The sequence below is a fragment of the Rana temporaria genome, chromosome 2 (genome assembly GCF_905171775.1).
Source record: "Rana temporaria chromosome 2, aRanTem1.1, whole genome shotgun sequence".
NCBI lineage: Eukaryota > Metazoa > Chordata > Amphibia > Anura > Ranidae > Rana > Rana temporaria.
This window is the reverse complement of record NC_053490.1, coordinates 462181528-462195441: the sequence shown is the minus strand read 5'-3', so window position 1 is coordinate 462195441 and position 13914 is coordinate 462181528. Positions and strand designations below refer to the sequence as shown.

General features: G+C 46.4%; 1 protein-coding gene across 1 annotated transcript in view; it reads right to left on the bottom strand.

Moving 5' to 3' along the window:
* ITGAE (integrin subunit alpha E) overlaps positions 1 to 13914 on the bottom strand; it is a 120859-nt gene that overhangs the window by 63094 nt on the left and 43851 nt on the right. The window contains exons 6-10 of the mRNA XM_040338624.1: positions 11478 to 11549; positions 8894 to 9004; positions 8682 to 8792; positions 3111 to 3226; positions 1329 to 1483 (exon numbers count right to left, since the gene is read on the bottom strand). Coding sequence (XP_040194558.1) covers positions 1329 to 1483; positions 3111 to 3226; positions 8682 to 8792; positions 8894 to 9004; positions 11478 to 11549 — 565 coding nt within the window. The remainder of the gene's footprint in view (positions 1 to 1328; positions 1484 to 3110; positions 3227 to 8681; positions 8793 to 8893; positions 9005 to 11477; positions 11550 to 13914) is intronic.

Below are 13914 nucleotides of genomic sequence, written 5' to 3'. Positions count from 1 at the left end.
TTGATGTCAATGAAAGGAATGGTGCCTCTCTGTTCGTGTCAGTGGAAGGAATAGTGCTTTGAATCAGTGGGAGAAATAGTACCCCAAGGGCCAGAAAAAGGAAAACAAAGGGCCACATCTGCCCCATGGACCACAGTTTGGAGACCACTGAGGTAGTGCAACATCATGCTATTAGAGCCAAAGTTAAGATGGATTAGAACAGTAGTAACATGACTATAGCAAAGTGACTATAGCAAGAGTAGTACTATATGACCAAATCTAGCGTGACGAATAAATGTCATGTTATCAAAGCAAGTGTGTTGCCATCAGGTCCGGTGCAAGGATTTTTGCCAACTCAGGCAAAGGTGCATTTTGCCGCCTCCCCCCCCCCTGGCACGCACACACACTCACTCACAATGGAGAATAACTACAGCTATAGAGGAACAACAAATCCCAGCAATACATTATATAAAACGCAATGCAGAATACCAGCAGTTACAAAGGACTTCAAATCCCAGCAGTGCAGTGTGCCATTTTTTTTTTTTAAACAGGAAACTTTAAAACAGGTCGGTCCCCCTTACCTGTTTCTGAACACCAATCTGTGCACCGGGCGGCTCCCGTCCCGAGTCCCTCAACAGGTCACCGTCGCCTCCAGGATGAAGCCGCAGGCTGCACTGCCTGCTGGTGCGGGTGCGGTCCGTCCGTTGCTCCGCCTCCTGCAGCCCTCGCTCCTTCACATCATGCGGCTGAGCGGCCAGGGGAACCAGGGGTGGGGTCACTTATGTCACTCACTTACGTAGGACGTAGGCGCCGCCGCCGCGTAGCCAAGGACGAGACAGTGAGACTGTCTGTCACACACTGAGACTGACAGAGTGACTGCACCGGTCAGCGCCACTGCGGTGACCGGGGGGACTCGTCCTTCAGATGCCGCCAGCAGCGGCAGCCCACAGACACACTCTACTATCTCGATGATCGGGCGGGCGACTGTCACCGTCACGGACCGGTCAATTTTCCGCCCTGTTCCCTGGTGCTGTAAGGCAAGTGCCCATGTTGCCTTGTGCTAGCGCCAGCCCTGGTTGCCATGTTACCAGGACCAATATACCCAGGGTCAGTACTATGCCGCTAGGCTTCCACCACCTCCCACCAATTTCCTCCCTTCCACTTTATTTTGGCTGTAGCCATATCTTCAAGACAAATGAGTGGAAGCATAGGGTGGGGGTATGGCACTGTGCGCAAAGACTACAACATCTTGGGCAATTGCCCAATTTGCCCTCAATCCCTCCCCTAGCCCTGTATTTCAAGACTACAAACTTAAGAAATGCTCTGGTTCCTAAAGGTAGCTTACTCACAGGACATGGAGGAGGGCAGATGCTGTTTTTGTCACATTTCCTACTTGTTTGATAGCTTCAGCTTTATGTAGGATGTAGCTGCTGTCCCTGCGGCTGTCCTGAATGTCAAATTCTGTTTGGATAATGTCTCCATACTGGACAACTGCAAATTCACACTGAAAAGAAAAGATATAAAGGGTAGAATATGGGCAGGGAAAAAATGCTGTGTATTCATATTGGCTCAGTGCATTTAGAATTTGTTTTCCGACTCCTATAAAACCAGCAACATTAGATTTCAGGATCCTACCTACAATCCCAGTCAACATACCCATTGCTGTTTTAATTATCAGGAAAATGTATGCTGTTATCAATGTGCCCAATAACTCATGGCTAAATCATCTGTGGCTGGCACTCTGAAAAATCTCCCCATACTTTCCAATACCTGGGGAGCCTACTATAAAAGTGAATGGGTCTCTGCAGGCCATAGTCTAGCAAATGCTGATGCTTATTTGCATTGGCATGTAACTGTGCATGTGTGCCAGTCGTATTTCTGCATTGAAAAATACATCTGATGTGATGCACATGTGCCAGTGTCAGTGCTTCTTTTACAAGAGCAGGGCCACAATGTGAAAAACTACGCGTGAAAAACGATGAGAAAAATTTGAGCAGGTTCTAAATTTTTTATGCCCATTTTTCACGGCGAAAAAAATGCTCTGGAGCCTACACGGTCGTTTTTAATGACCAATTACAAAAATGGCATTTTTCTCGTCATGAAAAACTGTTGTGTGTATGCGGCATTAGTCTAATCCTTGTGTAAGCTCTGTGTTGGTCTGTTTTGGAGTCTACACTGGGTATATGACCTGCTCTCCTCTAGCAATTGGTGATTCAGGCCTGATCATTGCATCCTGAAAGGTAAAGGAGATGATTATATGCATATCTGGAAATAATTTCTTCATACCCCAAAGTGCTCTTAATGGACAAAGTGGCATTCTCTTTAACTTCAGAAAAGTCCAGGGCATGGTTATGCAGTATGGCTTGGGTGTCTGAATCAGAAGACTAGCTGAGCAGAATTGAAATCGTTGACCAGATAAAACAGTTCAAATACAGTATACAGTATGTATTCTTCTGTTATGTTCTTCTTTATGCATATACAATGGAACCTTGGATTATGACCGTTATTCGTTCCAGGAGAATGCTTGTGATCCAAAGCACTCGCATATCAAAACGAGTTTCCCCATAGAAATCAATAGAAATTAAGATAATTTGTTCCTCATTGACTTTTTATGGCATGTAATACCGCATGTGGCCAGAGGTGGGAGGCGCCGATCGGCTGATCTTGGAAACCCTCGGAAAGGCTTGGAAACACCCGGAAACTGAGTTTTTCATAGGTATTTCCGAGTGATTCAGAGTATTTACGAACGGCTACGAACCGTTCCGAGTGTCACCGGTGCACCTGAATCTCTGGCCAAATGCGGTACTGCACACCCTATTAGCTTGAATTCTGCTTGTTTTGCGAGACAATACTCACAAACCGAGTCAGCATTGAAAAGAAAAAGTTGCTCGTCTTTCAAAACGCTTGTTAACTGCGTTACTCGTAAACCAAGGTTCCACTGTATCTAATTGAAATGTGTCATCACAGGTGATGCATTAGTGATTTTTTAATTTTCACAGGGGAATTTACAATTGCAACTTTAAAAAAGATAAAGCATACAATGCTTTAAAACAAAAACATTTTTTTGATTTATTACGTTCTAGATTATTTAAAAAGACTCAACATTGTTCTCTTGACATAGTTTAACAAACCTCAGAGCATTTTTCCCATATTTTTGTCATCAGATTTGATATAAAATCCTTTGCCTTTTGGAAGTCATCGGGTTCTATGCTCCCTGAGCCATCGAGGACTATGGCGATCTCCGTTCCTGCCAAAATTAATAAAATGTGTTTAAAACAGAGGCAGTATAAAATGTAAATATACAGTATACAGTGCAATCTAAAACAGACCTGGGCAAACTACGGCCCGCGGGCCGTATACGGCCCGGCGGACCTTTTAATCCGGCCCCCCCGCCGCCGCCGAAATCGCCGCCGCCGCAGCTGCCACGTTAATCACCGCGGCGGGGAACATTACAGACAGCGTTCGTTTGAACAGCTGTTTTCCCCGCCGCGCATAAACACTCCCCCTTGGACGGATCTGTCCAATCGCGAGCAAGGGGGAGTCACATAGACACTCCCCCTTGCTCGCGATTGGACAGATCCGTCCAAGGGGGAGTGTCTATGCGCAGCGGGGAAAACAGCTGTTCAAACGAACGGCACCTAGCAAGCAGAGTGATCAGGACATCAGGAGGAGGAGCCGAGGACGCCGCGGCCGCCCCAGCATTCACAGCGCGCCTCCGCGCCTAATTGCAAATTGCGTCTGCCCATCTCGAGTCCACAGCGTGAGGGAACTCAGGGAAGTGTGGGGTTGAGGGCTGAGGAGTGGACAAGGAGGTGAGAGAGCTGCAGTGCTGACTGTGCTGAGTGTGGCCGACCACCGACCTGACTGACAGTGTGAGCCAGCCTCTTAGACACTGAAAGAAAAGGAAGTATAGCTGTGGCATGTTTGCTGGGGGCCTGGGGCCTGGGCAGCTTTTACTTCCTCATGGTACTGTGCACTGTCTGTCTGCATTAGTTTGTCCAGTGGCCTGCGGCTGGTGCTCAAATTTTTTTTTTTGGGGGGGGGGGGGCGCAGACGAAAAAACAAACAAAAAAATTGAAGCCTCACTGTGCCCATCATATGCAGGCAGCCACTGTGCCCATCATATGCAGGCAGCCACTGGGCCCATCAATTGTCACCACTATGACATGCCATCAAACGCAGCCACTGTGCAATCAAACACAGCCACTGTGCCATGCCATCAAACGCAGCCACTGTGCCATCAATTGTCGCCACTGTGCCATGCCATCAAACGCAGCCACTGTGCCATCAATTGTCGCCACTGTGCCATGCCATCAAACGCAGCCACTGTGCCATCAATTGTCGCCACTGTGCCATGCCATCAAACGCAGCCACTGTGCCATCAATTGTCACCACTGTGACATGCCATCAAACGCAGCCACTGTGCAATCAAACACAGCCACTGTGCCATGCCATCAAACGCAGCCACTGTGCCATCAATTGTCGCCACTGTGCCATGCCATCAAACGCAGCCACTGTGCCATCAATTGTCGCCACTGTGCCCATCACACGCAACCACTGTGCCATCACACGCAGCCACTATGCCATCACATGCAGCCACTGTTTAATCAATTGTTATCGATTAAACAATGGCTGCCTGTCCCCAGCGTCTGTCCCCCTCCTGTGTCATGTCCCCAGCGTCTGTCCCCCTCCTGTGCCATGTCCCCAGCCTCTGTCCCCCTCCTGTGCCATGTCCCCAGCCTCTGTCCCCCTCCTGTGCCATGTCCCCAGCCTCTGTCCCCCTCCTGTGCCATGTCTATAAACATATTAAACCATCAAACATGAAGGACAGGCGTACAGAAAGTTAAAATAAATATACTGCATGTGATGAATAACAAAATCGACACAATTGTTTTTGTCGTGGTTGTTTTCGGGCTCAAATAATTTATACCTGGAAACCTGATTTACTGTATGACAAAAATCTTTTTTGAATCATCAATTTTCAACATCTGAATGCTTCAGAAATAAAGTAGGAGTCTGAACAGGCCTAAAATTGTCAGCGATCCTGGATAATATTAGGTTATCTGTGTTTTACGTATAGCATCTTCTTTGATGCTATCTCAGGAGCCACTGTACTGAAATTCTAAATGCATTTATTCATAGGACCTGTACAGATTAGCAGTTATCAGCATCTAGGTATTTCCACTACCAGTTCTACAAACCGGGTCCACAATGGACGCAAAATCTTTGTTGTCTGAAGACTGGAGAATGAGCAGTAATAGTATTTTAACCAAGCATTGGGGTTGATTTACTAAAATACCATGCACAGCTGCACCTGTGCATGATAGCCAAACAGCACTCTCCAGTTTCAGTAAATCAGCCCCATTATATTTGAAAGTCAATTTGAATTATAACTAATTCCAGTGGCGGCTGGTGCTCCAAATTTTTTAATTTGGGGGGGGGGCGCAAACACTGTGCCCATCAAATGCAACCACTGTGCCCATCAAACATCGCCAGTTTTCCCCCTCAAATTATGCTAGTTTGCCCCCTCGAAATGCAGCCAGTTTCCCCATCAAATGCAGCCATTTTCCCCTCAAATGCAGCCAGTTTCCCTTAAAATGCAGCCAGTTTCCCCATTAAATGCAGCCAGTTTTCCCTCAAATGCAGCCAGTTTCCCCATCAATTCAGCCAGTTTCCCCATTAAATGCAGCCAGTTTGCCCCTCAAATGCCGCCAGTTTGCCCCTCAAATGCAGCCAGTTTCCCCATCAAATGCAGCCAGTTTCCCCATCAAATGCAGCCAGTTTCCTCTCAAATGCAGCCAGTTTGCCCCTCAAATGCAGCCAGTTTGCCCCTCAAATGCAGCCAGTTTCCCCATCAAATGCAGCCAGTTTCCCCATCAAATGCAGCCAGTTTCCTCTCAAATGCAGCCAGTTTCCCCATCAAATGCAGCCAGTTTGCCCCTCAAATGCAGCCAGTTTCCCCATCAAATGCAGCCAGTTTCCCCATCAATTCTGCCAGTTTCCCCATTAAATGCAGCCAGTTTGCCTCTCAAATGCCGCCAGTTTGCCCCTCAAATGCAGCCAGTTTCCCCATCAAATGCAGCCAGTTTCCTCTCAAATGCAGCCAGTTTGCCCCTCAAATGCAGCCAGTTTCCCCCTTAAATGCAGCCAGTTTCCTCTCAAATGCAGCCAGTTTCCTCTCAAATGCAGCCAGTTTGCCCCTCAAATGCAGCCAGTTTCCCCATCAAATGCAGCCAGTTTCCCCTCAAATGCAGCCAGTTTCCCCTCAAATGCAGCCAGTTTCCCCATCAATTCAGCCAGTTTCCCCATTAAATGCAGCCAGTTTGCCCCTCAAAGGCCGCCAGTTTGCCCCTCAAATGCAGCCAGTTTCCCCATCAAATGCAGCCATTTTCTTCTAAAATGCAGCCAGTTTCCCCATCAAATGCAGCCATTTTCTCCTCAAATGCAGCCAGTTTCCCTTAAAATGCAGCCAGTTTCCCTTAAAATGCAGCCAGTTTCCCCATTAAATGCAGACAGTTTTCCCTCAAATGCAGCCAGTTTCCCCATCAATTCAGCCAGTTTCCCCATTAAATGCAGCCAGTTTGCCCCCTCAAATGCCGCCAGTTTCCCCATCAAATGCAGCCAGTTTCCCCATCAAATGCAGCCAGTTTCCTCTCAAATGCAGCCAGTTTCCCCTCAAATGCAGCCAGTTCCCCTCAAATGCAGCCAGTTTCCCCATCAATTCAGCCAGTTTCCCCATTAAATGCAGCCAGTTTGCCCCTCAAAGGCCGCCAGTTTGCCCCTCAAATGCAGCCAGTTTCCCCATCAAATGCAGCCATTTTCTTCTAAAATACAGCCAGTTTCCCCATCAAATGCAGCCAGTTTCCCTTAAAATGCAGCCAGTTTTCCTTAAAATGCATCCAGTTTCCCCATTAAATGCAGCCAGTTTTCCCTCAAATGCAGCCAATTTCCCCATCAATTCAGCCAGTTTCCCCATTAAATGCAGCCAGTTTGCCCCTCAAATGCAGCCAGTTTCCCCATCAAATGCAGCCAGTTTCTTCTCAAATGCAGCCAGTTTCCTCTCAAATGCAGCCCGTTTCCTCTCAAATGCAGCCAGTTTGCCCCTCAAATGCAGCCAGTTTCCCCATCAAATGCAGCCAGTTTCCCCTCAAATGCAGCCAGTTTCCCCTCAAATGCAGCCAGTTTCCCCATCAATTCAGCCAGTTTCCCCATTAAATGCAGCCAGTTTGCCCCTCAAAGGCCGCCAGTTTGCCCCTCAAATGCAGCCAGTTTCCCCATCAAATGCAGCCATTTTCTTCTAAAATGCAGCCAGTTTCCCCATCAAATGCAGCCATTTTCTCCTCAAATGCAGCCAGTTTCCCTTAAAATGCAGCCAGTTTCCCTTAAAATGCAGCCAGTTTCCCCATTAAATGCAGACAGTTTTCCCTCAAATGCAGCCAGTTTCCCCATCAATTCAGCCAGTTTCCCCATTAAATGCAGCCAGTTTGCCCCCTCAAATGCCGCCAGTTTCCCCATCAAATGCAGCCAGTTTCCCCATCAAATGCAGCCAGTTTCCTCTCAAATGCAGCCAGTTTCCCCTCAAATGCAGCCAGTTCCCCTCAAATGCAGCCAGTTTCCCCATCAATTCAGCCAGTTTCCCCATTAAATGCAGCCAGTTTGCCCCTCAAAGGCCGCCAGTTTGCCCCTCAAATGCAGCCAGTTTCCCCATCAAATGCAGCCATTTTCTTCTAAAATACAGCCAGTTTCCCCATCAAATGCAGCCAGTTTCCCTTAAAATGCAGCCAGTTTTCCTTAAAATGCATCCAGTTTCCCCATTAAATGCAGCCAGTTTTCCCTCAAATGCAGCCAATTTCCCCATCAATTCAGCCAGTTTCCCCATTAAATGCAGCCAGTTTGCCCCTCAAATGCAGCCAGTTTCCCCATCAAATGCAGCCAGTTTCTTCTCAAATGCAGCCAGTTTCCTCTCAAATGCAGCCCGTTTCCTCTCAAATGCAGCCAGTTTCCCCATCAAATGCAGCCAGTTTGCCCCTCAAATGCAGCCAGTTTCCCCATCAAATGCAGCCAGTTTCCCCTCAAATGCAGCCAGTTTCCCCATCAAATGCAGCCAGTTTCCCCATCAAATGCAGCCAGTTTGCCCCTCAAATGCAGCCAGTTTGCCCCTCAAATGCAGCCAGTCCCCCGCCCGGCACTTAACTTTCTCAGGTCAGCGCCCATCCTCCTCTGTGCTCCCTCCGAGTCCTTGATGTCTTCTCCCATCCTCAATGTCATCTCTGCTATGATTTGATGCCTGATAGGCGTCCAATCAGAGCGCCTGTAGCTTCAGCCTATAAGGTGACCGGTAACCAGACCAAGTGCACCTGATTGGCTGAGAGGCAGATCAGTGTTAGGGAAGCGATTCCCTAACACAGCATTGTTTAACCATTTGAAAGCCCTCTGTTTAACCATTTGGAAGCCCTCTGTTTAACCATTTGGAAGCCCTCTGTTTAACCATTTGGAAGCCGATTAGAGCCCATAGGCTCTAGTCATTAAGCCTATTAGAGCCTCTGGCTCTAATCAGGAACTTCCAAAACACATCCACCGCTGTAATTCAGATGGCCGGCGCTCAACAGGGGGCCGGACACCTAAATTTTGTCTAAAGCATACATAGAAGATAGACTTACAATTTTTTTTAAAAGGCGTAAAAATAAATGTTTTTAACTTACCACCGTCATCGTCTTCATCATTGTTGTTATTATTGTTGTTACTATTGTCATTAATAGAGCTTTTCATTTCCCCAAGATCAGTCTTCATTTCCATTATGTTACTGTTGATCTCTATTTATAAAGATTTTTTTATTTTATTTTTTTGTCTAGAGCATACATAAAAATAGAACACATTTTTTAAAAGGGGTCATAAAAAAATTGTTTTAACTTACCACCTTCATCATCTTCATCATTGTTGTTGTTATTGTTGTTACTATTGTCATTAATGGAGCTTTTCATTTCCTTGGGATCATTCTTCATTTCCATTGTGTTACTGCTGATCTCTATTTATAAAGGAAACAAATTAACCACTTCCTTACTGGGCACTTAAACCCCCTTCCTACCCAGAGGACTTTTTGCTATTCGGCACTGCGTCGCTTTAACTGACAATTGCGCGGTCGTGCGACGTGGCTCCCAAACAAAATTGACATCCTTTTTTTCCCATAAATAGAGCTTTCTTTTGGTGGTATTTGATCACCTCTGCGGTTTTTATTTTTTGCGCTATGAACAAAAATAGAGCGACAATTTTGAAAAAAAATAATTTTTTTTACTGGTTGCTATAATAAATAGCTAAATTTTTTTATCCTCAGTCTAGGCCGATACGTATTCTACATATTTTTAGTGAAAAAAAAAATCACAATAAGCGACTGGTTTGCGCAAAAGTTATAGCGCCTACAAAATAAGGGACAGAATTATTATTATTTTTTTACTAGTAATGGCGGCGATCTGCGATTTTTATTGCGACTGCGACATTATGGCAGACACATCGGACACTTTTGGCACATTTTTGGCACCATTCACATTTATACTGCAATCAGTGCTATAAATATGCACTAATTACTGTATAAATGTGACTGGCAGGGAAGGGGTTAACACCAGGGGGTGAGAAAGGGGTTAAATCAGGGCTCTAGTCCTGCGGGAACGGGTGGGAACGGAGTTCCTGCACTTTTTTTCACAGCAGGAACTCAGTTCCCTTTGCAGGACTAGAGCAGCCGAGAGCAGTTGAACCGCCCGAGCCAATCCTTCACTAAGTGGCGATGCCCAGCTCGAGTCACTGTCAGGGGCAGGCGAACCTTAGTAATCCTTTATGTTACTGGCTGCTTCCTGTATCTGGATTCATCGGGTAGTGTGCGGGTATTCTGTCACTTCCTCGATGCCGCAATGTCTCCTGGGAGCTTTTGTCATTGTTCCCAGGAGACATTGCGAAGGTCTGCCACGAGTTATCGCGGGATTTAGAAAGAACTTGCTTAAAAAAACATGCGGTTTAGTAATTATGCATATGAGCGCATCATATTTTTTTTTTTGGTGGGGGAGTGGATCTTGTGTGGGAGTTCCCACACTTTTTCCCCCAGAACTTGACCCCTGGGTTAAATGTATTCCCTATATAGTGTTCTAACTGTGGGGGAAGGGGGGTGACTGGGGGAGGTGACCGATCTGTGTCTCTATGTACAAGAGACACAGATCGGTCTCCTCTCTCCCCTGACAGCACCGCTGTCTGTGACTGTGAGAGCCGGCAATGAGAAATTATCTCATATGTAAACATATGAGATCATCTCTCATTGGCCGCACAGATCGCCTAGCAAACGGCCACTCCGATTGGCCGTTCACGGCGATCTGTGATTGGCTGTGTCCAAGGGACACGGCCAGCACAGAAGTTCCCCGCTGCGCGCTCGGGAGCGCGCGCGGGGAACGCGGAAAGGGGCGGACGTCAAATGACGGCGCCCCAGAGAAGTAGAACCACCCTGTGGCCGTATATAGGCCGTCGGGAAGTGGTTAGCAAACACAAAAAGGCACAAGAAATTAATGACCCTGATGCTTCGTACACACGACTGTTTTTCCCGGCAGGAAAACTGGCATGACAGCTTTTCGCCAGGAAAAACGGCCGTGTGTATGTTCCATGGCAGTTTTCCCGACCTGTATATGACACTCAGGTATGGGGAAAACCTTCCTGGTGTGCAGGTCACTAGATAAAACACATCTATGTTTCATTACCTTAGCTAGGTATGTGAATGAAAAACAGTAGTATGTGTATAAACAGCATATGCAATGTTCATAGACTGGTGTGAACAATAGTGTATACAGCGGTATAGTTCATTCAGTTGTATATACTATTTAGCCATGTAGTTGCATTGTTTGTGTTATAGCTTAAAGCGGTAGTTCACCCTCCTTTCCATCATTAGACCATTAAATTCGGCATCGTAGCGTGAGCTACGGTATGCCGGTCTTAAATTTTTAATCCCCGTACTCACTGTGGTATCGCTGATTGAAGAAATCGACTCCCGCGGGGAATGGGCGTGCCTATGGAGAGGGAGGATGATTGACGGCCGGCTCTGGCACGTCACGCTCCCCGAAGACAGCCGGAGTAGGTCTCGGCTATTCACGACGCCTGCGCACAGGCTATGCGCAGGCGCCGTGAATAGCCAAGCCTATTTCGGCTATTTCCGGAGAAGCGTGACGTGCCAGGGCCGGCCGTCAATCACCTTCTCTCACCATAGGAACGCCCATTCCCCGGATTCTTCAATCAGCGATACCGCAGTGAGTACGGGCATAAAAAATGTAAGACCGGCATACCGTAGCTCGCGCTACGATGCCGAATTTAATGGTCTAATAAAAAAAAACTTTTTTTTTTTTTTTAACAGGGCGAACCCCCGCTTTAAAAGTAGTATAGTTGCTTTCTGTTTTTTTTGTCATGTTATCTGTTAAACCTTTATAATATATGCTTTACTTTTATCTCTGACCATTCAGGTTACAACTTACCATTATTATTCAGTGCTTCCGCTTTGCCCATCAAGTTATTAGGCTTGTTCTTCTCCATCACCAAACTATACACTGCATAAAAGAAAACAGGTATCAATGTATTTGCTGGGAGAAACATGTTCTGTAGTCATAGGTGTGTACAGCCTATTGCATTCGAGTGTGCACCCAACACATAGACACACACCTGTGTGTATGGGTATGGGGACAGAGGAATAATGATTTCAATGAACAACCAGCACACTTCTCAATTCAATGGAAGTACTGTTCCTAGTTAAAAAAAAAAAAAAAACTTAAAGTGATTGTAAACGATCACTTTGTAAAACAACCCATTCTGTTTAAAATAGAAATGAAAGGCAAAACATTTTTGCATAGATATAAAATAACATTATACATTATTGTTTTTCCCCTTTTGTATAAATGATCACATTCCCTCTGTTCTCAGCTGCATAAAGCTCAGGAAGGAGAAGCAGCAGTACACTGAGCTTGCCAGTGAATGACTGTGCAGTGGGGGGGTGTCAGGACAAGTATGATCATTGGAGAAGAGTACACTGAGTCTCCCCAGCATAGCTAGAGAACTGACCATGGTGTGCTCTCCTGCTTAGTGTGGTCAGTTTTAATAGGAAAACAAGGGGGCTAGCAGGAACACCAGGGATTTCACATAAAGGAAGCAATACATTTTCATACAAGTACATGATACAGCAGGCACATATCAAGAATATGAAGTGTTTGGGGTAACAAATGTCCACACCATCTAACAGCTGTAATGCTGTTGTTTTTTTTCTGATTGAAGTATTTAAAAAAAAGGGCATTTTTTCATTGTGGGCTTCCCTTGAGATTGTGTAAATGCAGGGGCGGACTGACAACTCATGGGACCCCTGGGCAATAGAAGATTATGGGGCCCCCGGACTTACATATGGCAGTTCAGAGGCGGGGCAGCTAAAATCTCGGGATTTTCACATCAAAAGCATGTCGGTTTTGGACATATCAGGGACAGATGTAAAAAAAAAAACACAGATTTTGACATACTGTCCTTGGTTTTACTGAGCCTGGCAATCCTGATGGGGCCCCCTAGTGGCATGGGGCCCTCGGGCAGTGCCCGAGTGCCTCAATGGTCAGTCCGCCCCTGTGTAAATGTTTCTCACATTGATGTGAGTGATTCCTTGCACAATAAAGCAGGCTGCGCCTATACCGATCCCAGTCTCTATTAGCCATACAGAAAAAATCAGTCACTCGATCACAGAGCAGACTAGTTTTAGGTCAAATGTACTATCTGGGTTATATCAGTCTGACCACTGACCTCACTTGATCTGAACGATCTACAAAACCTCCCTCGGCAGCTTCTTCTATCCCCCCTTCTCTCGCTCCTAAACACAATCCTGACACTATTCTGCTTCTTCTGTAAACACAGAAAGATATTAATCTGCTGAACGAGAAGGAAACCCTGACCCTTGTAGCCGGGACTATGAAAACACTATCAGCCTCTGTGGCTTTAAGCCACTGTTTTCCTCCCACACCGATTATTTTGGACAAGTGTTTCATTTTTTTTTAGACATTCAAACAGAGACTTTGAATTTGGTGGTGCTAAAAAAGTACCTGCACACAGAGCCATATGCTTATTGGTTACCGGTGATTGGGGTGGAACACCCCCTGCGCAAGCCTATGTCTGTAGTATCCAGTTTATATAGGAGTCTGAAACCAGCTACTTACAGTTTTTGCAGAATAACTGGATTTTCAGTACACTTTTCCCACCTGTGATTGGTTAATTATTTTTCCTGTGGTTCTAAGCCAGGGGTGCCCAACCAGTGGCCCGGGGGCCACATGTGGCCCGCGGAGCCCTCTGATGTGGCCCGCGACCACCTGCTCTGGAATGGCTGGTTGGCAAGCCCATATTGCAGGTTGCCGACCTGCTATCCCAGAGCATCAGTGTTGTGAATGAAGCCGGCGGTAGAGGAAGCAAGCAGCTTTTCAGAAAGTGCACCACACCTGCAGAATATAATAAGCTTCTATGGCAAAGTGCAGCTAACCGGTGGGAAAACCACAGGAACACTGCGCCACACCCACGGTGTGGGTAGACCGCAGACCATCAGTGTAAAAGCAGCCTTAGGCCCCTTAGACCCAATCGGACCCACCATTCACCTCTGTGGAGTGGCAGATGTAAACAGACTTTTGTCCATTTACACCTGCCTACCTCCAATCCAATCTGCTAAAAAAAAACAGAAGTGGATCCATCTACTTCCATCTGATTGGATCAGAGGTAGAGTAGATTGGGCTATGTCTGTGTCTGCTTTACATATGCAGACTGGACACAGACCTGTCATCTGCCCACTCCGTTCATTGTGGCCCACGACTAATTACTAAGTCGCTTAAGTGGCCCCTGGCCTTCGAAAGGTTGGGCACCCCTGTTCTAAGCTCATAACTACCTTCAGGCTATAAAGAA